The sequence below is a fragment of the Rattus rattus genome, chromosome 4 (assembly GCF_011064425.1).
Source record: "Rattus rattus isolate New Zealand chromosome 4, Rrattus_CSIRO_v1, whole genome shotgun sequence".
Lineage (NCBI taxonomy): Eukaryota > Metazoa > Chordata > Mammalia > Rodentia > Muridae > Rattus > Rattus rattus.
The window spans coordinates 2,465,789-2,490,397 of NC_046157.1; the positions used below are offsets into that span (position 1 = coordinate 2,465,789).

Sequence of the window (24,609 nt, forward strand, 5' to 3'; positions counted from 1 at the left end):
CTAAGACACCATCTCAACTCTGCCCACAACAGACCTAGAGACAAAGAACAAGAAAACCAGAACTGCCTATGTCACACATGGTAAGAGCTGGAGAGTAGGTCTGTAGTGAGTGCTGGGAGGGGAAGGGCAGGTTAACAAGAACTACTGTAATAAAGCAAGCAGTTACCACCTTACAAAGAGCTCAGATGTCTCTTGAGTTACACTTTCTTCCCCCACTAGTACAAGAGCCAGGCAGTGTCCACGTGCAGAAATAAACAGATCCTACCAATAAGTGCTGGCTTTGACAACGGTGTCCCCTTTTGGTAAATGGGAGCCTGCTGGGTAAGCAGTTACCAAAACTACTGCTGGTAAAACAATGAAGGACGGCAATAACACAGAGAACTCCCACAATTATCACAAGAACTAGCACGCAGCTCAGACTCTTGTCTGGCACACATGGGGTTACACCCAAAACTGTTTTTAAAAAAATGAACCCAAACTACTACCCATCTCCTAAAACGCAAGACTAACCAGCTAGAGAACTTGCTGCTCTTGCAGAGGACCAGGGCACGGTTTTCAGCACCCACATGGTGGCTCAAAACCATCAGTAATTCCAGCTCCAGGAGATGTGACACCCTCTTCCGACTTCCTCTGGTACCAGACATGCACATGGTGCACATATATACATGCAGGCAAAATATTTGAACATACAGATTTAAAAAAGTAAAAGTTAAACTAAAAAGACTATGTATTATAGCATTTTGTGTACTGTATGATATTTTATGTTTGCTTGAATGTACCTCTGGGCACCACATTTCAGAATCACTGGGATTAGAATGACTGATGATTGTAAATCACCAACCAACATGGGTGCTTGTTGGTGCTGGGTCCTCTGCAAGAGCAACAAGAGCTCTTACTCACTGAGCCAATTCTCCAGCCCCTTTTTGTTTTGTTTTCAAAAACAGACTATTTGGGAGGAGACTCTTTGGAGGGAGGGGCAGGGTCCCACTGTGTAGTCTGGGCTGGGCTGGCCTGGAACTCTCCAAACAGCAAGTTTCAGGTTCAGTGGGATACCCTGTCTCAAGGGGAAAGAGTATAGTGACAAAGCAAAACACTGGTTCTCTCTCACCTTTACACATACATACATTCACAAAAGAAAAAAGGCACACTCATACACAGGAGAAGAGAGAAACTGAGGGGCTGGGGAGATGGCTCAGGGGTTAAGAGCACTGACTGCTCTTCCAGAGGTCCTGAGCTCAATTCCCAGCAACCACATGGTGGCTCACAACCATCTGTAATGGGTATCACATGCCCTCTTCTGAAGCCAGCAACAGTGTATCCGCATACATGAAATAGATATATCTTTAAAAAAAAGAGAAACTGTGACACACTTTAATTCAGAGAACTCTTTCAGTTTTGAGAAACAAACAGCTAGGTGTGGTAGTACACACTTTTGTTCCCCAGCACTTGAGAAGCAGAGGCAGGCAATTTCTGTAATTTGAGGCCAGCCTGATCTACACAGTGAGTCCATAGTGCACCACAATGCCCAGTGTAGTTTTACTTTTATTAATGATATCTATAATATCTTAGTATATGACAGACATTCTGCTAATAATTTATCTTAATTCATTGAACCTACACATAGATGGAGTAACCCAAGGCAGAAGTTAACTTACTCAGGACCATTTGGCTAAAATGTGATAAGCACAAGACTCAAAACAGAGAACGTAAGCTCTCGATCAATAAGTGGTTTAGTCTACCCCTCACCAGTAGATAAAGGAGAGTCTCAGTTTCTCTCTTAATCCCCCACCCATCGCCTCCCAGCACTTCTAGGCTTGCAACTGAAACTTAAAGGCTATGAGGTAGCTCGGCTACCTGCCATTAAGTCCATCTGCATCACCTGTAACATCTCTTCCAGAGGCTAGCAGGAAAACTTGGCCAAGACTCACCTCCATTCTTGTCGGGCACGCTTACGCTATCCAACTAGCCCAATGGGTAAAACCAAGCCAGTTCCTCAGTGCTGCTGGAAAGTACCTACTGGGCTGGCCTAACTAAAAATCTAAGGAGGGGACACTACAATATCAGAAGTGGGCTGTCTGCTTAGGAAGCTGATAAAAGTTTCTGAGGCTCCTTTAAACAAAAAAGATTTACTTATTTATTTTATGTATTTAAGTACACTGTCACTCTCTTCAGACACATCAGATCTCATTACAGATGGTTGTGAGCCACCATGTGGTTGCTGGGAATTGAACTCAGGACCTCTGGAAGAGCAGTCAGTGTTCTTAACCACTGAACCATCTCTCCAATGACAGTTATGAGAACTGCCCATAACCATTCTGGGAGAAGGATTCAGCTTCTATATTCTAAACAGGCCAAACACTAGCTAAAAGAAAAATATGCAGTCCCACAAGGATGTCTCTTCAACTACTAAAATTGTATGCAATTATTAAAGGACTTGGCCATAAGCCACCTACTCCTCAGTGTTGGGGGCTGGGGTGTCTTTTCCTGCAGGGCATGCTACCATTGAGTTCGCAAGAAACTGGGTACCCAGTAGACAAGTGGAATTTCTGAAAGCTGGATATATACCATTTTCATAACCCATTTATCAAAAACCAAATTAGATATCCCTTAAGATTCTCTGATACAAAGGGGTTGGGGATTTAGCTCAGTGGTAGAGCGCTTGCCTAGCAAGCACAAGGCCCTGGGTTCGGTCCCCAGCTCCGAAAAAAAAAAAAAAAAAAAAAAAAAAAAAAAGAAAAAAGAAAGATTCTCTGATACAGAGAAAATAAAAACACATCATACTAAAATGTATGGCTTACTGGGAAAGTGCCTGCCTAGCATGCTTAAGGCCCTGGGTTGGATTCCCTGTACACCAAAAAAGGGAAGCAGAGGTCAATGATACAGCTCAGGGATAGTGTTACAAGGCCCTGATGCTGCAGGGGCAGGAATAATAGGTGTGGGGGACATCAATGAAAAAATACAGAGTTGGAGCTAAAGAGATGGCTCAGTAGTTAGCAATCCCGGCACCTGCTCCTGTAGGGAACCAGAGTTTGACTTCCAGAACGCATGGTGGCTTAGCGGTTGCCTGTGACTCTAGTTCTCCCGGGATCAGACGCTTTCTTCTGACTTCTGTGGGCACTACACAGACGGTGCACACACAGAGTCCAGTGAAACACCCAGAGAAAGACAATTCAGAGGATAAAAGGGCATGCTGCTCAAGCCTAACCAGAACCCTTGGTGAGAAGAGAAACATCCAACTTCCACAGACTGCAGTTGAAAAAAATGCCCAGTATGGTGGTACACACTTTTAATCCCAACTCAGGAGGAAGAGACAGGTGGACGGATAAGTTCAAGGACAGCCTGGTCTACAAAATGAGTTCCAGAATAGCCAGGACTACACAGAGTAGCCCTATCCCAAAAAAATTTTAATAAATAAAATAACCAAAAGGGAGGGTGGGAGTGGGCATATAGTTTAGTGGTAGAATACTTACCTACCATGCATTCTGGGTATTCAGACACACAGACAGGCACATGGACAGACAGGCACACCAATATCACTAAAAATGGCTGAATTAGTCTCAATTTACTGGAATACATAATCTTAGAATAAAAATCATAAACACGGGGGCTGGAGAGAAGGCTCATCAGTTAGGGCACTGACTGTTCTTCCAGAGAACCTGGGTTCGATTCTCAGCACCCACATGGCAGCTCACAACTATGTGTAACATCCTCATACAAAGATACATACAGGCAAAACATTAATGCACACAAAAAGGAATACATTATTTTTAAATGCAAATTCAGTAAGGGTTATAACTCAATGTAACATGGTTTCATAAGCATTAATATTCAATCCCCAGCACCAAAAAGGTACCTGACAAGATAGCTCAATAAGAGATCTGTTTACCATTAAGCCTGATCTAAGTTTGATCCCCAAACCCATAATGGGAGAACCAACTCCCAAAACTTGTTCTCTAATTTCTACATTTCAAACACACCACAAATAAAAAAACAAATAGTTTTCTCAATTTAAAAATCCCAAAATCCATTCCCAAAATGGATTCAAGCCATTTATGATGGCTTATCATGTAGAAAACTTCCCACAGGTTGAGCAGTGATGGGCGGTGATGGTGGACATCTTTAATCCCAGTGCTTGGAAGGCAAGCAGAAGGGTCACTGAGTTCAAGGCCAGGCTGGTCTACAAAGTGAGTTCTAGGACAGCCAGAGACACACAGAGTAATCCAGTCTTAGGGGGGGGGGTGGAGGTGAAGAGAGAAAAGGAAGGGAGGGGGAGGGAGGGAGGAGGAGGGAGGGAGGAGGGAGAGGGAGAGGGAGGGAGGAAGCTGCAGCCAGCCAGCCAGCAGCCAGCCAGCCAGCAGCCAGCCAGCCAGCAGCCCTTACATCACTCTCCATCTTTCTTGTGTTGAACTGGAGTCTCTCACACACACTAGGTTGGAAGTTGGCCTGGAACTCCCAACTCCCAGTGATCTTCCTGCCTCACACTGTTCAACAGCTACAAAAACACCATCGCCCCTAGCTCTCCCCTACTCACTCCTTAAGACAATTAGCAAACCTGTTACTGCTCTATAGTTAATTACCAAGCTGGGAGGATATAACCCTGTATCCAAGAGCAAAATAGCTTACTGCTTAGTATAATAAATTCACGGAATGAACTGTTATTGATTAACTCCTGTGTCCTCGTACACAGGCTGAGGAAGTACACCAATGTGGAGTTCAGACAGTACTTTAAGAGCACTCTAAAAAGGCTACAAATCTCAGTTCCTTGGCTCCACTATTATATCAAAAAAACAACAAAATGTTACATTTCCTGCAGGTATATCCACAAAATTCCATGAGATGAGCCCCTGTGGGAAGCTACTCAATGGGAGGGCCCTAGGGGAGAGATGTGGTAAGGCTTCAAACAAAAGATTAGCTCAATCAATTTCCAGAGTTTTTGTTTTGGGCTTTGTAGCTATTTCCCTATTCTTGACAGAAACATAACCATGCAACAATCTAGGTGTTGCCTTCAATCCTGAATTAGCTACTTTGCAAATTAAAATGTATTTAATGCTTTGCTAACATTGTAAATCTCTTTTGCTCCGTTTTTAAATTTAAAATGTTCTCAAAACTCCCCTCTGGAGAGATAGTTCAAGAATTAACATTTGTTCTTGCAGAAGACCCAAAGATTGTTCACGATAATTCCAGTTCCAGGTCTTTTTCTGTCTTTTCTTTCCTTTTTTAAAGACAGTGTCTGTACATAGTCCTGGATGAACTGAAACTTGCTTTGTAGTTGTAGACCAGGCTGGCTTTGAAGAACAGAGATCCACCTGCCTCTGCCTCCATAGTGCTAGGATTAAAGACAAGTGCTATCATACCCAGCAAGACCCTCTTTTGACATTTGAGGGTAGCACTCAAACTTCTCAACTATATTTATATATAGGTATAGATATAAATATGTAAACTGTGTTTTTATTACTTTGTATTATACTGTTAACAATCCACCATTATAAAGAAATATCTAAAAGACTAAAGAAACGGTTAGTTGTTTAAGAGTACTAACTAGGGGTTGGGGATTTAGCTCGGTGGTAGAGCGTTTGCCTAGCAAGCGCAAGGCCCTGGGTTCGGTCCCCAGCTCCAGAAAAGGGGGGAAAAAAAAAAGAGTACTAACTATTCTTCAAGGATTCGATTTCCTGGACCCACGTGGTGGGTACAAATACTGGGTTCAATACCCTGTACCCACATGGTGGTTCAACAACAACTGCCTGCAACTCCAGTCCCTGGGATCTACCCTCTTTTGGCTTCCACTGGCACCAGAGAAGCACATGGTATACAAGCCAGGTGCATACCTTTATTACCAGCGCTTTGGAGGCAGAGGCAGGCAGGTAGATATCTGTGAATTTGAGGATAGCCTGGTCTATACAGTGAGTTTCAGGACAGCAAGAATTGCACAGTAAAACCCTGTTTCAGAAAAGCCAAAAACTACTTGATAATAACCACAATAATAAACAACAAACACAAAGCCAACTTTCAGTTTTTCACACAACAAATTCCTTTATGAAGTCCTGGGATACAGTTGGTCAACCAGTAGCTTTCATTCCTTTGTTTGTTACAAGATTTCTGGGAGCCCAGACTGGCCTCAAACTCTTCATGTAGCCTTGAATTCCTCATCTTTGTCTCTACCTCTCAAGTGCTGGGATAACAGGTGGTGTACTACCATGGGCAGCTTGTTTAATTTTTGCTTTGCAATGAACTAACCAAGTTTAAAACTCTCAAAGCCAATGACCATCAATACATAAACAGAATTTCCTACCTGAACTGAAAGAATCTAGATCCACAACTTTAAAACTGTATCTACTCTTCTGTGGAGACAATCGGATAGACCATAGGTTTTCACACTTGGAACCAGGGAGCCTCATCTCATCTCACCTCATCTCAGTGCATCATCTCACCTCACTATGGTCTACTACTCCTTAGTTACTTACTACTCTCCAATCTAGGCTGGAGAGATGGCTCAGTGGTTAAGAGTACTGTTCTTCCAGAGGACCCAGGTTCAATTTCCAAGAACCACATGGTGGCTCACATTGTCTATAACTCCAATTCCAGGGGATCTGACATACATGTAGACAAACACCAAACTTCATACAATAAAAAATAAGTCATTTAAAATTAACTCTGCTAATCTATCTAAACTCAAACTGCCTCATTAGTAAAAATTAAGATGACAATAGACTAATTTTGGGGGAAAAAAAACTTAAGTAAAATAAGCTTGAATTCTTATGTGCCCAAACTTTTTCCTGAGCTCAAATTTTATAAAACTATTTTAAAACTGTGGTTCCCCTCCTAGATATCTGACAGCCTGGGGATTCCAAACTAGATCAACGGGGTTAGACCAGGGGGATACCAGGATGAAATTATGTCAGCTGGTCCTGGTGATTCATTTCTGTAATTCTAGCAGTCAGGAGACTGAGGCAGGAGAGTCACTTTGAATTTGAAGTCAGCCTAGGATATATAGAGCAAGACCATAGCTCAAAAACAAACAAACAAAAAAAAAACAAAAACAAACCAGGGCAATGTTGTTTGGTGAGTTCAGAACTGTCTCCAAAAAAAAAAAAAAAAATCTGATTGTCACAAAGAGAAATGTAGGGGTTGGGGATTTGGCTCAGTGGTAGAGCGCTTGCCTAGCAAGCGCAAGGCCCTGGGTTCGGTCCCCAGCTCCGAAAAAAAGAAAAGAAAAAAAAAGAGAGAGAGAGAGAGAGGAATGTAAAGAGCTGTGCTGGGAGTGAGGAAGAGCGCAGTCAGAGGCCTGCTGACCCTCAGGACTTCTCTGGAAGGAAAGGGAATCTTCTAGGAGAGAAGAGAGGTAACTTTTCTCAGGCTGAGCAAACAGAACAAAGAATAGAGACTGCAGAGTGAGGAGCATCATGAAGCTTTGCTTTAGACTCAAATGGAGCCAAGTTAAACCACACATTATCTTCCCCTTTGTGCGGTAGTCAGAGGCAAGGCAAAGAGTCTCTGCATTCTCCTTTGAATGGGAATAGCAGTATCTAACTCAAAGAGAAGACTGATCCCAGTCATGAAGATGAAGCACACAATAAAAATTGGGAAAACGGTAGCTGTTGCAATAATAAGGTACAAGAGCATCCAGAAACTCACCTCCAGTTGGAGGTGAGACTGGGAGACTGCTTTCATTTTTTTTTTCCCATGTCTACCCATTCACAATACAGACCAGGCACGATGGCCTAGGCTGAGGTGTACACAGGGTAGTTTATTCTGCCTCCTCTTTCTATACAGTCAGTGTAGGAACACAGCCTGTGGTAAACACAAGGAGGCCTGGAGACTGCTTTCTAAGAAATGTCTTTCATTCCAAGAAGAAGTTACGGTTAGGGGCTAGAGAGATGGCTCAGTGGTTAAGAGCACAGAGTGCTCTTCCAGAGGTCCTGAGTTCAATTCCCAACCACCACATGGTGGTTGTAATGGGTATCCGATGCCCTCTTCTGAAGTCAACAACAGTATACCCACATACTTGAAATTGAAATAAATAAATAAATCTTAAAAAAAAAAAGTTAGGATTGGGCTGTGAGATAGCTCACAGGTAAGCCTGTCCACCAGAGCTCCAGCCACACTGGAAATGAGAACAGACAAGTTATACCCTGACCTCCACATGAATGCTGACACAATGTGCCTACACACACACACACACACACACACACACACACACACACAGAGAGAGAGAGAGAGAGAGAGAGAGAGAGAGAGAGAGAGAGAGAGAGAGAAATTTTAAATTTTTAAAGGACAAATCAGAGAGGATTTTAGCCAGAAGAAAAGGACTAAATATTTGCTTTAGAGAAAAGAACTCTGGAGTCCAAGAAGGGTAGACAGGGAAAAGTATATAGAAGGGAACCAGAGATGGTGGATAAATTCATTTCATCAAAATTACAAGAGGCAGCATGCAGTCATGCATTCATGAATCTTCCTAAACTGAAACCCACAAGGCTAGAGGGAAGACAACTTTTGGGGTTTGAACACGGAAGTGATTAGCATTCCTTTCCTGTAGGTAAATGATGGAGTGTCACTGGCAGAACAGATAAAGGAGTTTGATCACAATTGTTTTGTGCCCACTTCCACTCTAGTTTTAGTTAAATGTTCTCTCTAGGTTTCAGTGAGCAAATGGCTTTCTTTTGTTTCCAGTGACTCCATCAACCAAGTACAACCAAGTATAAATCTGTTCCTAAGAGCCAGCTCCTCCAGCCTTTTGTATTTCCGGTCCGGCGAGAGCACCTCCGCGGCACCACCAGGTCGCACTCAAACACTGGCGGGTTATCTTTAGAGGATGTCCGCAAATCTACTAGTGAAAAACTCAATTGAGCACCTGTATTGTATGCCTCACCAAAGGAGCCAATTAGTGAGGTGACACTCCTATACATTCAAGATACAAAGTGGGTATACCAAGTTATTTTTGTAAACTTTGGCAGGTTTAGATTCCAACCAGAGAAGCCAACCCCCACCCTTCCACTTCATCAGGGAAAGGAGATGAGGATGACTAAGAGGTGGATAGAAAAGAGAACCTAGCTACGCAGGGGGGCGACCCCTCGCCTTCCTAGAGTTGGAACTTGTCCGCTGTGTGACTCTGCAGTCACAAGGCGACAGTTTGCGAGAACCCAACACAATTTCAAAAGACCACCAACTAACTGACCTAACTTTGGCCGCCTGCCCTCCTCTTTCCTTTCCCGTTTCAGGCCTCGCAGCCTCCCGGTCCCGGAGGTGTGGGCTGGCGGAAAGGGGCTCAGAGAACGGCGACCGCGGCCCAGGACCGGGCGGCTCCGCGGCGCGGACTCCCAGCCGGGGCTCCGGCTTTCTTCCCCGAGGGCGCCTAGCTTGGGGCCTCCAGGCCCGGCCCATACATCAACGGCGTCCTCGACCCGGACCGCGGCCGCTGCGACGGAGGGCCCGGCTTCGCTCCGGGAGGAGGGGGCACGAGAACTGCTCAAGCTGATCCGAGGGGCCGGCGGCGGCGGCTCCCAGCGCGGCCTTACGCTCCCGCCCAGGCTGCGGCCTAGGCGGCCCCGTTAGATCTCTCCGCACGCGGCACAGCGGGGCCACGCAACGAGGGATGAAGAACGGTGTCGCCCCAAGGAACCGCGACCCACCGTAGGGGTCCCGGCCCGGGGACGCCGCCCCCCGCCTGGCCAGTGCCAGAGAATGGCTTTTACCTTCATCAGCCTCCTGCTGGCCGCCATCTTGGATCTGGTGCTGCTGCTTTCCCAAAATGCATCGCGGTAGGCCAGTCGGCTTGAACCCCCTCACTTCCTGGAGAGGGGGAGGGGCTAACAGGGAAGAGCGCGGAATAGAGAAGTATGCCTACTGTGTGCGGGTCCCCGTGCTATCGAATCCTGTGTAGACACGAGTGACCTGGACAGTTAATGGTCCTTACTTTATGGAGCCTCCAATCCGACGGCGAATGCATACAGTGCCTGGTACGTAGTAGGTGCACTATAGTGTATGCACAAAATAATTGAATAATCAAGATTATTTCAGGCACTGCTAAACATTGTGAAGAAATCAAAACTGGGAGATGAGAAAGTTATTCTGTTACTGAAAACGTGATACAGTCGGTAAAGAGCCTGCCTGATCAAGAAGGACCTGAGTTTGGATTCCCAAGAACCCACATATAAAGCAAGCAGGTCCCCATCACTAAGGGAGGGAAGTTACAGGTAGATCTCTGAAGTTCTTTGTCTTACCTGCTTAACTGAATTGGTGAGCCTCAGATTCAAGGGGAAAAAAAAAACAAAAACAAAAAACAGTAAAGTGCAGGGGTTGGGGATTTAGCTCAGTGGTAGAGCGCTTGCCTAGCAACCGCAAGGCCCTGGGTTCGGTCCCCAGCTCCGGAAAAAAAGAAAAAAACAAAACAAAAAAACCAAAAAACAGTAAAGTGCAAACAAGGAAAGAATTCTGTGGACCCCAGGTCTCCAAATGCATGTGTGTGCGTTCCCACACTAACATTCACATACAGCCTCCCACACACAAGAACTACAAGGAACTTTCGGGAAGCCTCACTGAAGAGATACTATGAATAAGAGAGAGCAGAGCAACCGAAGATAAGTGGAGTGTGCCTTTAATTCCTGCAGAGGGAGGCAGAGGCAGGCAGACTGTAAATTCTAGCCAGCCTAGGCTACACAGTATGGTCCTAGTAATGGCCGAAAGATCCAGAGAGAAGGAAAGAAACTACCAGAAGACAACCCCTACACTCACTCAGTGCTTTTACCAGTGGAGAAATGTTGGAGGTTGGGATGAGAGGCAGATAAAATCTCATGTAGCCCAAGGTAGCCTCAAAATTCACTGCATGACTAAAGATGACCTTAAACTCCTTATCATACTGCTTCCACCCTCAAGGGCTGGGAGCACCTGTACTCTATGAGTAACTTCCATACACTCCTTACGAGGAATCTTTTCTTTGGACTTTTGATGCCCTTGTTATCTAGAATGAATAGACCCCCTAAGAGAAATCACATGATACCAGTGGGGAATGGTGGACTAGGCCACCAAGACCCCAGACTTCATGTCTCAAGAGGGCTGAGGCTGTACGGAGGAGCTAGCAGAACTTCAGAGCTTGCCACATGAGGCCAATTGAAATGGGGAGAGAGTACATCGCTTTCATTCAGCAGAATCTTCAGGACACTTAACTCAGAAGGTTTCAAATTTGGCTCAAACAATATAATCTGTTTTTGTTTGTTTGGCTGTTGTTGTCTTGAGACAGTGGCTTGCTATGTAGCCTTGGTTGGGCTCATAGAAATCCACCAATCTCCGCCTCCCAATTGCTAGGATTAAAGGGTTATAATACCCATCTTAGAATCATATAATTTGAGCCTGGAGGTGGTAGAGCCATATCCTCTGATTTTTCCACAAGCACACCATGATATACATGAGTGCACGTGTACACACACACACACACACACACACACACACACACACACAACACACAAATGAATGCTGCTCCAAAGACCCAAGTTTGATTTTTTTTTTTTTCTTTCCTAAACAGGATTTCTCTGTGTAGTCCCAGCTCCTGGAACTCACTCTGTAGACCAGGCTGACATTGAACTCAGAGATTTACCTGCCTCTGCCTCCCAAGTGCTGGAATTAAAGATGTGCACCACCACACCCCAGCACCAAGTTTGATTTATAGCATCCATATAGTGGCTCACAACAACCTATAGCTCCCATCTCAGAGGATTTGATAACTTTCTGGCCTCTAAAGGCACTGTATACAACTGGAGCTGCTCAGACATACATGCATATAAAATACCAATACACATAAAATACATTTAGAAAACTAAAGAGGGTTGAGAGATGGCTCAGTGGTTAAGAGCACCCGACTGCTCTTCCAGAGGTCCTGAGTTCAAATTCCAACAACCACATGGTGGCTCACAACTATCTGCAATGAGATCTGATGCCCTCTTCTGGTCTGTCTGAAGACAGCTACAGTGTACTTATATATAATAAATAAATCTTTAAAAAAAATTAAAGAGAAGGAAGTCTTGATGTAGTGAAAGGGAGACAAGGGAAGGCAGAGGCAAAAATAATCAAAATTGGGGGCTGGGGATTTAGCTCAGCGGTAAAGCGCTTGCTTAGCAAGCGCAAGGCCCTGGGTTCGGTCCCCAGCTCCGGAAAAAAGAAAAAAAAATCAAAATTTCAAATTCATATATATATATATATATCTGTTCGTGTGTGTGTGTGTGTGTGTGTGTGTGTGTGTGTGTGTGTGTGTGTGTGTTGCCTGCATGTATATCTGTGATCCATTTGTGTGTCTGAAGCCGAAGAGGGTATTGGATCCCTTGAACTATAATGACAGACAGTTGCGAGCCTTACTAGGAGAGCCAAGAGCAATCTCTCCGTTGTGGTTTGCCCTGAAGTTATCTGTATTTTGATGCTAATTCCACTGCCCCCAGTACAGCTGCCTAGTCAAGTACTCAGGAATCAGGTGACTTCACCAGAACCTCCCCACTGAATTTGTAAAGTACAGGTGAGGGGCAGGTACAGGATAGAAGGAGGCCTGTCATTGGAGGAGAAGGAAGGATGGACGGGAGAGAAGTTTGAAGGAAGAGAAGGAGACTAGAGAACAGAAAGGAAACAGGACCAAGGAGAGGGTGAGAAGCCATGGCAGGTGATGTTAAGATTCTGCTCTGTGTATTTACAGGTTGTTATCAATGTTCCTAAGGGATGGATGGTATCGGGCTTTGTATGTTTAAGTGGGAAATTATATCTAATCAATTGGATCTAAGATTATTGTGTGGTGTGTTCTTTTATGTGACAGTTTGAGTGTAGGAAAGTGTGTGGCGGCAAGAGACACAGGACCGCTGAGGAGTTGGGATGTGTTACCACCAAGATATCTAGCAGATATCTTGGGACACCGCAGTGCGGACCCAGCAAGGTAAAAGACAACAATAACTTTTTTATTTTTATATTTTTACAACAACATCTCTCCAGGCCTATTATCTCTTTGTTAAACAAGTGTCTATCTTAGAATGTAATACATGACATTTATGAAGAGATCTGCACACTAGGACAGGTAGGAATTCTCTTCCCTTCAGATCCTGGAACAGTTCTGTGCTATTTCCAGGGAACTCTGGAGCCCCACAGAATCCAGTTTGAAAACAGCTCATGTAATCTTTCTCTTTCATTTTGTAAGTGGGGAAGTGAGACTGAGAGGAAACAATAACATGGTTTAATCTGCCTCTAATCTGTAACTCGTTCTAATATATCTCAAGCACAGTGGTGTCCTGGGTCACATGAAGGGACAGAGTGGAGACCAAGAAAGACATTTTTCTGAAAACATCTGACATGCTGCAGGAGGTTCTGGCATGACTAGCCATAACAGTTGATGAGTTTAGGACTCTAGAGATTCACTCCAAATCCTCCCCCTGGTCACAGGCTGATCTCCAGACCTCATAGCTTGAACCGCAGTCAAGTAAGTCACATGAGCTGTGAAACCACCCACATCTCCATGAAATCACAACCTCAGCCTCAGTTGCCAGGTATTTTCTTTTTCTTTTTTTAAAAATGTTATTTAATGTGAGTGCTCTGTTGCATATACATCCTCAGGCCAGAAGAGGGCATCAGATCCCCTTATAGATGGTTGTGAGCTACTCTGTGGTTGCTGGGAGTTGAACTCAGGACCTCTAAAAGATCAGCCAGTGCTCTTAAACTGCTGAGCCATCCCTCCAGCCCCCCAAAGGTATTTTCTACAGGCTCAGGAGAATCTTGTTTGAAAAATAACTATAGCAATAATTTGCCAGGTGCTGAGTGTACACAGTGGTTAGAAGTCCTTAGGTGTAGCCAGGCACTGTGATGCACAACTTTTTTAGTTCCACAATTCAGGAGGCAGAGGCAGGCAGATCTCTGGGAGTTTGATGCCAGCCTGGTCTACAGCTCCAGTTCTAGGATAGCCAGGGTTACACAGAGAAACCCCACCCCCACCCCTGCCCAAAAAAAAAAAAAAAGGGAACAAGAGGAGGAGAAGGAAGAGGAAGAAATCATCCCGGGTGCTTCCTGGGCTCAGAAGGCACCACAAAGCAGCTCTCTGATAGAATGTATGAATATGAACGTTAGTTATCACTGTGGGTTTTTGTAAACCAGTTAATGCCAGAACCTGGAAGAACAGGGAGAAACCAGATAGGAGGAAAGTTCCTGAGTCACTAAAGTAGCCACAGGATAGCTATGTATGTGATTTTTTTTTCCCAAGGCAGATTTTTTTCTGTGCAGCCCTAGCTATGCTAGAACTTCTGGACTTGCCTCAAACTCACAGAAATACACCTGCCTCTGCTTCCCAAGTGCTATAATTAAAGGAATGTGCAGCCACTACGCTGTTTGGTCCTGTTTCTCCTTGAGGGAAGGAGGAGAGTCTGCTGCCCCTCCTTTGAGGACTGGACCTTACCAACAAGCTGGCTGGACACTGACCTTCATTCCATGCCCAGTTTCATGCCTCTTCCCAATACTCCAATGGCCAGTGCACACCCTAAAGCCCCAGACCTCGCTGACAAAGACCCCAACGTGCTAAGCCTTTTCTTTTTTGTTTTCTAAAAGTTTACTTATTTATTTTATGTATGTGAATACACTGTCGATATCTTCAGACACACCAGAAGAGGGTATTGGATCTCATTACAGATGGTTGTGAGCCACCATGTAGTTGCTGGGAATTGAACTCAGGACCTCTGGAAGAGCAGTCAGTGGTCTTAATCACTGAGCAATCTCTCCAGCCCAAGCCTTTTCCTATCAACTGAAACTTTTTTGTTTTTGTTTGTTTAAGACAAGTGAGTGTGTGTGTGTGTGTGTGTGTGTGTGTGTGTGTGTCATCAAAGTCAGAGATCCACCTGCCTCTGCTTCCCCAGGCCCTGCCTTTTTATACCTGAGTGTTGGAACTAGGCAGGCCAAGAGACTGAGTACAGTACCCTCTATGTTCTTTCTATATGCCTGATCCTGTTTATCCTAACTTGAATGAAAAAGACATTCCATTTTTAACCTCCTCTGAATCCACTCTGGGCAGAGACACAATGGTTTATTAGCCACACCCATTCCTCCAAGGAGAAGCAGCTGTACGTGGAGCGCTAAAGGCAACCCCATGGCCTGCAGTGTTTTGGGAACTCCACACCCAGCCTGGAGAGCCCTGAAAGTCTCCTTGGAGTAGGAAACTACCAAGGACAGGAAAAAGGAAGCAGCAGGTGAGAAGACAAGAGAAGGGTTTGAGGGGCTGGAGAGATGACTCAGCAGTTAAGTCCACACTGCTGCTCTTCAGAGGGCCCAGGTTCAATTCCCATAAACCACATGGTGGCTCACACCTGTCTGTGACTCTAGTCCCAGGAGATCTGACACCTTCACACAGACATATATGTAGGCAACAACACACATAAAATAAAAATAAACAAATCATTTAAAAAGAAGAGCAGGATTTGAGACAGGTCTGGGGAGCACACCTATGATCTCAGCTGCCATAGCCTGAGGCAGAGAGACCACTACTAGTGCAAGGCCAGCCTGGGCAGTTTAGCAAGATCCTGACTCAAATACAAGTTTAAAAAGGAGCTGGGTGTGGTGGCATGCACACCCCTTTAATTCCACTTGGGAGGCAGAGGCAAGTTGATCTGTGTGGGTTTGAGCCCAGCCTGGTCTACATAGAAATTGACATAGAAAGACCTTGTCTTCAAAACAAAAAAGGCCACCACCGCCACCACCCAAAACAGACATTCAAGCATGGTGCTGCACACCTTTATTCCAGCACTTGGAAGGCAGAGAGGCAAGGTCTCTGTGAGTTCTAAGATACTGACCCAGCCAGCTCAATCAGTCAACAGATTCTCCAGGGCAGGAGTGAGGATTAAAAGGAAAAAGACAATTAGAGTAGACAACATTGTAGCATGGCCCCAGCCAGTTCTGAGGCTAAAGCAGGTTTCTTTCTTCCCAATCTACTTTTTTAAAAAAAAATGTATTTATTTATTATCTATGAGTACACTGTGGCTGTCTTCAGACACACCAGAAGAGGGCATCGGATCTTATTACAGTTGGTTGTGAGCCACCATGTGGTTGCTGAGACTTGAACTCAGGACCTCAGGAAGAGCAGTCAGTGCTCTTAACCACTGAGCCATCTCTCCAGCCCCCCAATCTACTTTTATACCGTTTTAATTACATGCAAGTAATAAGGTCAGTTTTAGGTTGAGAAACAAGTAAGACAATAAACACAAATAGTCAAAGAACGAGCAAAGCAATAAACAAAGTCATGTGATCAGTTTCTAAGGGATTATCAGAATGACAAAGATATCTGAGCCTACTTCCCTGTCCTAGCGCAAAGTCATATTCTTTTTTTTTTTTTAAAGATTTATTTATTTATTTTATACACATGAGTACACTGTAGCTGTCTTCAGACACACCAGAAGAGGGCATCAGATCTCATCACAGATGGTTGTGAGCCACCATGTGGTTGCTGGGATTTGAACTCAGGACTTCTGGAAGAGCAGTCGGTGCTCTTAACCACTGAGCCATCTCTCCAGCCCGCGAAGTCATATTCTTGCCTGAAGCCTACTTCTTCTGGCCCAATGTCAATTCCTGCCTCAACTTGCTTCTTCTTCTTTTTTTTTTTTTTTAATTTTCTCTCTTTTTTTGAATTTTTTTTATTATGTATACATCATACAGCTTTCTGCCTGCATGTACGCCTGCAGGCCAGAAGAGGGCAACGGATCTCAATACGGATGGTTGTGAGCCACCATGTGGTTGCTGGGAATTGAACTCAGGACCTCTGGAAGAGCAGACAGTGCTCTTAACCTCTGAGCCATCTCTGCAGCCCCTGAAATTGCTTCTTTGTTCTAGTCTAAAATCAGATTTCTGCCTAAGCTTACTTCCTTGTCATGGCACAATATCAAATTTCTGCCAAGCGGCCCCAAAAGCTCTCCATAGGATACCTTGGTAGACATTAGTTCTAGGCCGCCCAGAGCTACAGACTGAGCTACATATTTCTTTAAAAAAATGTTTTTGGGGAGCTGGAGAGATGGCTCAGGGGTTATGGGTGCTTACTGATCTTGCAGAGAATATGGGTTTGGTTCCTGGCACCCACATAGCCACTAAAAACCAGCTGTGGCTCCAATTCCAGGGCATATGATACTCTCTTCTGACCTCAAAGATCACCAGACATACATGCAGTGCACATAAACTCAGGTAGGCACAAACACATAAACGAACAAAATAACAAAACTTAAATTTTTTGGTTTTTGGGTTTTTTGTTGTTGTTGTTGTTGCTTTTCAAGACAGGTTTTTCTAGGTAGTCTTTGTTAGGACCAATGTTGGGGTTTAAATCTCAGCTCGTGCGGGATAAAGCTCACCAAGCTAACACGGTTCCATGCGAAGAGGTTTAATGAGAGAAGAGGAGAGGAGAGGAAAGGCTGGCCAGCCATGAGCACGTGGAGGGAAGGTGGGGGATGAGGAGAGAAGGGACAGGGACAAAGAGGGCAAGAGAAGAGGAAGAAGGAGGGCAAGAGAGAGTAAGAGGGAGAGGAGGGGACAAGCAGCCCCCCTTTATAGCCAGGCACAGCTGGCTGTTGCCAGGTAACTGTGGGGTGGAGCATACCTGACTGTTGCCAGGTAGCTGTGGGGGTGGGGCTTAGACAGAATACTAACAGTCTTGGCTGCCCTGGAGCTCACTCTGTAGCCCAGGCTGGCCTAGAAATCAGAGTTCTGCCTACCTTTTGAATGGTGGGATTAAAGAGGTTACCACCGGGCTGGGGATTTAGCTCAAGCCGCTTTAGGGCATGGGCCCTGGGTTCGATCCCCAGCCCCCAAAAAAAAAACCAAAAAAAAAAAAAAAAAAAGAGGTGTACCACCACTGCCCAGCTTAACATCTTAAATTTTTAAAAGGGCTGAGAACTGATATCGAATAAAGTACTTGCCTGTCACTTCCTATATGCGACCCTGGGCTCAGTCTCTAGTACTAAACACACACAGGGAGAGGGAGAGAGAGACAGAGAGATAGGATATGAATCTCAGAGGTATAAAATTTGCCTAGCATGTTTGAGGTGGGTGCAATCAATCCTCAGTTATTGCCACCTTGCTAATTTAAAAAGGCTCAGATGCAGGGGTTGGGGATTTAGCTCAGTGGTAGAGCGCTCGCCTAGGAAGCGCAAGGCCCTGAGTTCGGTCCCCAGCTCAGACATGTTGATCAACTCCTGCAATCCAGGCACTGGGGAAGCAGAGGCAGGTGGATCTCTGACTTTGATGCCAGCCTGACACACACACACACACACACACACACACACACACACACACACACACACACACACGAAAAAAAAACCCTGTCTTAAACAAACAAAAATGTTTCAGTTGATATAGGAAAAGGCTTAGCATGTTGGGGTCCTTGGAAGAGTAGGCACAGAGGAGTTATAGCCACACTGGGTCAGAGCTTAACCACAAATTTAAGCAGATCTTGTAATAGTTCTCTGTTGCCTAATTTAAAAACTCGACCAGAAACCCTAGTAGGCCAGGTGAGATCTGACCACAATCCATTTTTACCCAGCCCAGGAGCAGCGATCGTCTAGCAACCCTACTGGAGATCTAATTCTGGAAAGGATTGCACACTGCCAGGGAGAGAGTGGAATGGGTCACAAAAGCCCTAAAGCAGGTATGTGTGAGCTCAGAAATATGTCCAGGGTGTCAGGGGAACTTCCGAGGCTAGTTTGAAAGGGGTCTCAAAAGTCTAGGAAGAGGCAAAAGGCGCTCAGTCTGTGGAGAGGCGGCAGGGTATAAGGGAGATCACCCCCAAGGCGGAAGAGGCGCGCGGAGGGCACCTAGGGGCGCCGGAAGGGGCGCGTGGGGCGGTTGGCAGCGGCCGGGGGCGGAGGCCGTTGGCTAACTGGCCTACCAATACCAAGCTATCTCTGGCTTCTTGCCGGGCTGCGGCCACAATGACAAAGGATTCACCCACCCCCTTGGGTGGTGGCCGCGCGTCGCCCAAGAAGCCAGGCAGCCCCGGCCCAGCGGCCGCAGTGCTGGAGGAGCAGAGGCGAGAGCTAGAAAAACTGCGGGCAGAGCTGGAGGGCGAGCGCGCGCGCGGCCGGTCGGAACGGAGGCGTTTCGCTACCCAGACGCGCCAGCTGCGGGAGGCGGCCGAGCAGGAGCGGCAGCAGCTGGCTGACCATCTGCGCTCCAAGTGGGAGGCACGACGCCTCCGGGAGCTGCGGCAGCTGCAGGAGGAGGTGCAGCGCGAGCGTGAGGCCGAGATCCGGCAGCTGCTGCGCTGGAAGGAGGCAGAGTTGCGGCAGCTGCAGCAGTTGCTACACCAGGAGCGCGATGTTGTATTGCGCCAGGCTCGGGAGCTTCAGCGCCAGCTGGCCCAGGAGCTGGTGAACCGCGGTTACTGCAGCCGCTCGGGGGCATCCGAAGCCTCCGCGGCGCAATGCCGCTGCCGCCTGCAGGAAGTGCTGGCCCTGCTGCGCTGGGAGACCGATGGAGAACAAGCGGCGCGCATCCGCCACCTGCAGGCGGCGCTAGACGTGGAGCGCCAGCTATTCCTTAAATACATCCTAGAGCACTTCCGCTGGCAGCCGGCTTTACCAGAACCCGCGGATCCCCAAACCACGCAATCCTTGGAAGAGCCACCCTTAGAAGCCCAGAGCAATACTGATGGCACCCCAAAGCCTGCTCGTCGACTCGGATCCCTCGAAAGCCTGAACACTGGTGTCCGGGTTCACTCTCCAAACGACCTGCTGCCCACGCGTGCCAGCTCCCTCGAATCCTTGGCAACAGCACATTCCTGCTCACTGGACAACACACTGAATTGCCCCGAGACTTCTGAATCCGAGGTAAGGGCCCCTTCGACCAGTGCCTCTATTCCAGACACCTCCAGTCCTCAGCCGCCGCCTCAGCTACCATCAAAACATAGGAAACCTAATGACCTGCAGAAAGAAAGCTCTGAGAACAAGCCCTGCGAAGACTCGACCTCTTCATCTCCAGGTCTGGACTACCACGAACTGGTGAGGCAGAACTCGGAGCTGGCAGAGGCCTTACAGGTGCTAGTTCGCCGCTGCTGTGACCTACGCGAAGAAAACTTGCAGCTGCGGCGCACAGGCTTCTCTGAGGAGGCCGGAGAGAAAGTGAAATGGCTTAAGGTGAAGCACGCAGAGCTGACCGATCTCGCTCAGCGCCTTGAAGATAGGGCCCGCAAGCTGCAGGAGACCAACCTGAGGGCCATGAGTGCTCCAATGCCAGGTGAGAGCCTCGAAGGTCTGGATCTGGGCCAAGTGTTTACCTGCCAGCGTGCTCAGGACCTGTCAGAACAGGCTGGCGCGCTGCAAGCCAAGGACCTACAGATCGAAGCTTTGAGGCGGGAGTGCCACCTGCTACAGGCGCGCATCGCCGCGGACCTTGGCAGCTCCTCGCATCCTGAAGAGGGCGCCACCTGCGCGCAATGGTGCAACATCAGTGACTTGGACCGGCTTCAGCGTGAGTCTCAGCGGGAAGTGCTGCGCCTACAAAGACAGTTGACTCTACATCAAAGTAAAGCTGGCGCCTGGGCGGACACCGGCAGCCCCAGCGCACCCTCGGAGATAGCTCGGCACCAGGTGCAGGCGCTGGAACGCGAGCTGGGTTTACAGCGGCGGGAATGTGAGGAACTGAGTGTTCAGGCAGCTGCTGCTGAGCGGCGCTACGAGGAGACAGAGGCACAACTGCAAGCCGCGCTGCATAAGGGCGCCAGGCTGTCAGAGGAGAACGCGCGGTTGCAGGCCCTGGCCAACTGGATGAAGAAAATGGCAGATGAGAACAGCAATGTTTCCCGGCAGCAAAGTCACGCGAGGCAGAGGCAGGAACTCGAAGCCACTGGCCTGCTGGCTGAGCAGCTGCTGCAACAAGAGGGATATGCGCAAGACAGGCGGCAGCAGCTGCAGCAGTACCAGAATAAAACCCCAAGTGACCTTAGGATTTCTGGGAAAGAGATGCAGGGGTTGCAGTTTCAGCCTGCCCACCCGTCAGAGTCATCAGAGACCACCCAAGCTTCAGAGTCCCAAGTCAGAGATAGCAGGAGACTGAAGTTCAAGACAAAATCCGAAGAATATATATTGCCACTGCCTACCAGGGACATACAACCTCCTGCTTGTCTGTCCCAGCAGGAGAACCCAGTTGCCCTTGGGGAGCCAGCTGCTGCCTCCCAAGTGTCAGACAGAAACCCATCCAGTCAGTCTCTGGACTCCAAGCTCCAAGCCAAGAAAACCAGTTCACAGTCAAATTCCTCCTCGGAGGTGGAGTCCATGTGGGCGACAGTGCCATCTTGCCTCTCTCTGGACATGGACACAGCGAGTGAAGTGGATGATTTAGAACCAGACAGTATGTCCACTCCCCTAGAAATGAGGAGCCTCGAGGCTCCCGTTGTTCCAAAGCTCAAGATCTTCCTGGCTAGATACAGCCACAATCCGTTTGAAGGGCCTAGTGAGCGTTCTCGTGACGAGCTGCCCCTCACAGCTGGGGATTATGTCTATGTCTTTGGGGATGTGGATGAGGATGGCTTCTACGAGGGGGAGCTTGTGAACGGACAGCGAGGGCTTGTCCCCTCCAACTTAGTGGAACCGATTTCAGGAAGCCCTATCCTGAGCCACCTCTTCCTCAAGTCCCCTGGTGCTGGTCCCGCTGCACTTCCAGCTGAGCACAGCAAAGCCTTGAAGAAAGGCAGCTTATTACTTGGGGACGTACAGGAGAGAGGCCTATGTCAGGCAGGAAGGGTGGACTCTAAGACAGATATGGCAGCAGAGAGTTTGAAAACCAAGACAGAAGCCTGCCGGCTGGGCTTGAAGTCAAGCATGGAGGAGCAGAACTTCTCCAGACCCCTCCTGGAGGCCAAAGGAGCACTCTGTCTGGCCCCCATGGAACTACAGCTGCAGAATGTCACAGCCACCTCCGCCACTATTACCTGGGCCTCTGGCAGCAATAGATACCCCCACGTGGTGTACCTTGATGACGAAGAGCACATCCTAACTCCCTCAGGTGTGAACCACTATACCTTCCAAGGCCTACACCCTGGCACACGTTACCAGGTGAGGGTCGGGGTACAGCTACCCAGGGATCTGTTACAGGTGCTCTGGGAAACAATGTCCTCCACTGTAACCTTCGATACACCTTTAGCAGGCCCCCCCGACCCTCCTCTGGACGTGCTGGTGGAGCACCATGCTGCCTCTCCAGGTGTCCTAGTGGTCAGTTGGCTCCCTGTGACCATAGACTCAGCTGGGTCCTCCAATGGAGTGCAGGTCACCGGCTATGCTGTGTATGTGGATGGCTTCAAGGTGACAGAAGTCGCCGACGCCACTGCTGGAAACACCTTGCTGGAATTCTCTCAGCTGCAGCTTCCCCTGGGGTGCCAGAAGGTTTCAGTGAGGACCATGTCGCTGTACGGCGAGTCTCTGGATTCTGTGCCAGCTCAGATCCCCGAGGACTGCTTCTCTTGTTACCCATTCCTAGAGGCTCCACCCTTTAACTACACAGATGGTGACCCTTTCCCTGTTTGTCACCAGAAGCTGGCACAAGCTTCTCTGGGTGCCAAGTCCAGTCCTCACGCCCCCGGAAGCTGTGGGGAGCCCCAGGCTAAGTTTCTAGAAGCATTCTCTGAAGAACAACTGAGGAAGCATTTAACGATATCCAGCCTAAGCTCAGATGGGGCAAACAAGCAAGTCCAGGGGCCCACAGAGGCCTGGAAGGGCTATGAGAAAGACCTGTCCTTTCAGAGGAGTCCCCAGAACCACAAGCCACCTCTGCTTTTTGGCCAGTCTGGGGTGGAGGAAGGACATGCCCCACACATATGCATTAGTGGGAGTCCTGCTCCAGGGTTCATCCATCTCTCCTCAGAGGTTGGACCTGGAAAGATACTGTGTTGGGAGGAGCCTGGCCTTGAAAAAGCCCTTCTTCAAAATCAATATGCCCAGATGGTCCCGCATCACCAGCAAGGCTCCAGCCAGTGCCATACAGCTGACTTTCATCACATTTTTGAGGAGAAGGAAGCTCTGTGTTTGGATTCTCGGTGCACAGAGAAGCCAGAGCAAAGAAAGAAGAAGTCCCAAAATGGACAGAGACAAGGAACTCCAGGAAGCAAGAGAGAGTGCCAATTTCATGAGCCTACCTCAGTGTTATGCCCAGCACCAACCAGCAAAATCATTAAGATAGCAAGTGGTGGCTCTGACCAGCTGGAGACTGACGGGAACAGTCCAGTCAGGGTCTTCCTGGCCCTCTTTGACCATAGCCCCCTGGCGAGATCTGTCAACTCAGAAGCTACAGAAGAAGAGCTGTCCTTCCAGAAAGGGCAGTTGCTAAGAGTGTGGGGCTCCCGGGATCACCATGGCTTCTACCATGGAGAGTGCAATGGGCAAGTGGGCAAAATCCCTGGGCACCTGGTAGTTGAGGTAGAGGTGGGCACACAACAGACTGATGGGAGGTGGCTTTTGCCACCACAGGGGCATCTGCATTCCGAGGCTCAACGTGAAGACTTGGAGGGTCTAACCAACTCCCAGGGATCTTACATGCTTCAAGGGAACTCCAGAACACCCACACTGTGGACCCCAAAGACAATGGTGGCGGCTCTGGACTATGACCCCAGGGATGGGAGAGCAGGGGTCCGGGCAAAGGGCAAGCTGGTATTGAGAGCTGGAGATGTAGTCACAGTTTATGGGCCTGTGGATGATAAGGGATTCTACTATGGTGAGTATGGTGGACACAGGGGCCTGGTCCCAGCCCACCTGCTGGATGACTTGCCTGTCCATGGAGAGTAAGCACGGCTCCCTTGTAGGGTAGTAGCCTCTGGCTGCCCACACCCCTTGGAAAGAGAAGCAAGCACATGTATCTTCACACAATGCCCCTCCTCACTAGCCACCTTAAGCAACACTGGCTCCCGGCAACATCACCTGAAACTGGTAACAGTCCTCAGATGTCTTCTCAGTGTCCAACAGCAGCAGGACTTTAAGACCGAGTTGTTTCCAAAAGAAGAGTAAACCAGCCAACCCCTGAGAGTTTGATATTTCAAAGACATGAATAGCCATGGTGGGTATTAGAGATGCCTTTTTCTGTGGTCAGTATGTTTTCTTTTAGCAGGTTAACATTATCCATCCATTGCCGTGTATGAAAGTCTCAAGAAAATTTAAAAAGAAAAAGCAGTCAGAATGCTATTTTTCTACTTTATGTTCAACCCTCATTAAAATGTTCATAGAAAAAGAATACTTCGGTAGTTAAAGCATGGCCAAGGGAAATAGGAGCCCCTTGGGAAAGTATTTCACGTATGCCTTACAGAGCCTATGGCAATTTGAAGGAGATTGCTCATGTCCAGTAATGTATGACACACAACCAAGAGCCCCCTTGTCCCATGGTCTTCCAGGGCTTTCCCGGCTGGCGAACAGGAAGGGTGGGGCTTCATTCTTCCCTCATATCCAACAGGGTTGTTAAAGAGAAGACTCTGCTTTCTTTCTATAGTGTAGCCAGAGATGACTAGAAGCCCCCTGGGGCCAAAATATTGAGCCGTCCACTAGCTGTCCCAGCAGAAGGGTAACTTGGACTTGAAGGCTACTACTATCTGAAAGTGGGAAGAAGAGGGGGACAGCAGGGAGCCCCTCAAAGGCTTACAAACTACATGAAAAG

At 47.6% G+C, this 24,609-nt stretch overlaps 2 protein-coding genes and 1 non-coding gene across 3 annotated transcripts in view; 1 reads left to right on the forward strand and 2 right to left on the reverse strand.

The window, feature by feature from the left end:
* The window catches only part of Ube2l3 (ubiquitin conjugating enzyme E2 L3), a 38,636-nt gene extending 28,843 nt beyond the window's left edge, over positions 1-9,793 (reverse strand). Inside the window, exon 1 of the mRNA XM_032899849.1 lies at positions 9,690-9,793. Coding sequence (XP_032755740.1) covers positions 9,690-9,716 — 27 coding nt within the window. The 5' untranslated portion in view covers positions 9,717-9,793. The remainder of the gene's footprint in view (positions 1-9,689) is intronic.
* Positions 7,679-7,810, reverse strand: LOC116899828. The gene has a single exon (XR_004387828.1). It is a non-coding gene; the product is annotated as a small nucleolar RNA SNORA51 (small nucleolar RNA).
* A 9,115-nt stretch (positions 9,794-18,908) lies between the features above and the next one.
* LOC116898628 (RIMS-binding protein 3) lies at positions 18,909-24,133 on the forward strand. Its single transcript, XM_032899842.1, has one exon. It carries the CDS (start codon positions 18,909-18,911, stop codon positions 23,748-23,750), a length of 4,842 nt encoding a protein of 1,613 aa, XP_032755733.1. The 3' UTR covers positions 23,751-24,133.
* Positions 24,134-24,609: the final 476 nt, after the last annotated feature.

Bases quoted from the DNA above. Each gene is read 5' to 3' on its own strand.
- LOC116898628 (XM_032899842.1), top strand. From the start codon at position 18,909: ATGACAAAGGATTCACCCACCCCCTTGGGTGGTGGCCGCGCGTCGCCC.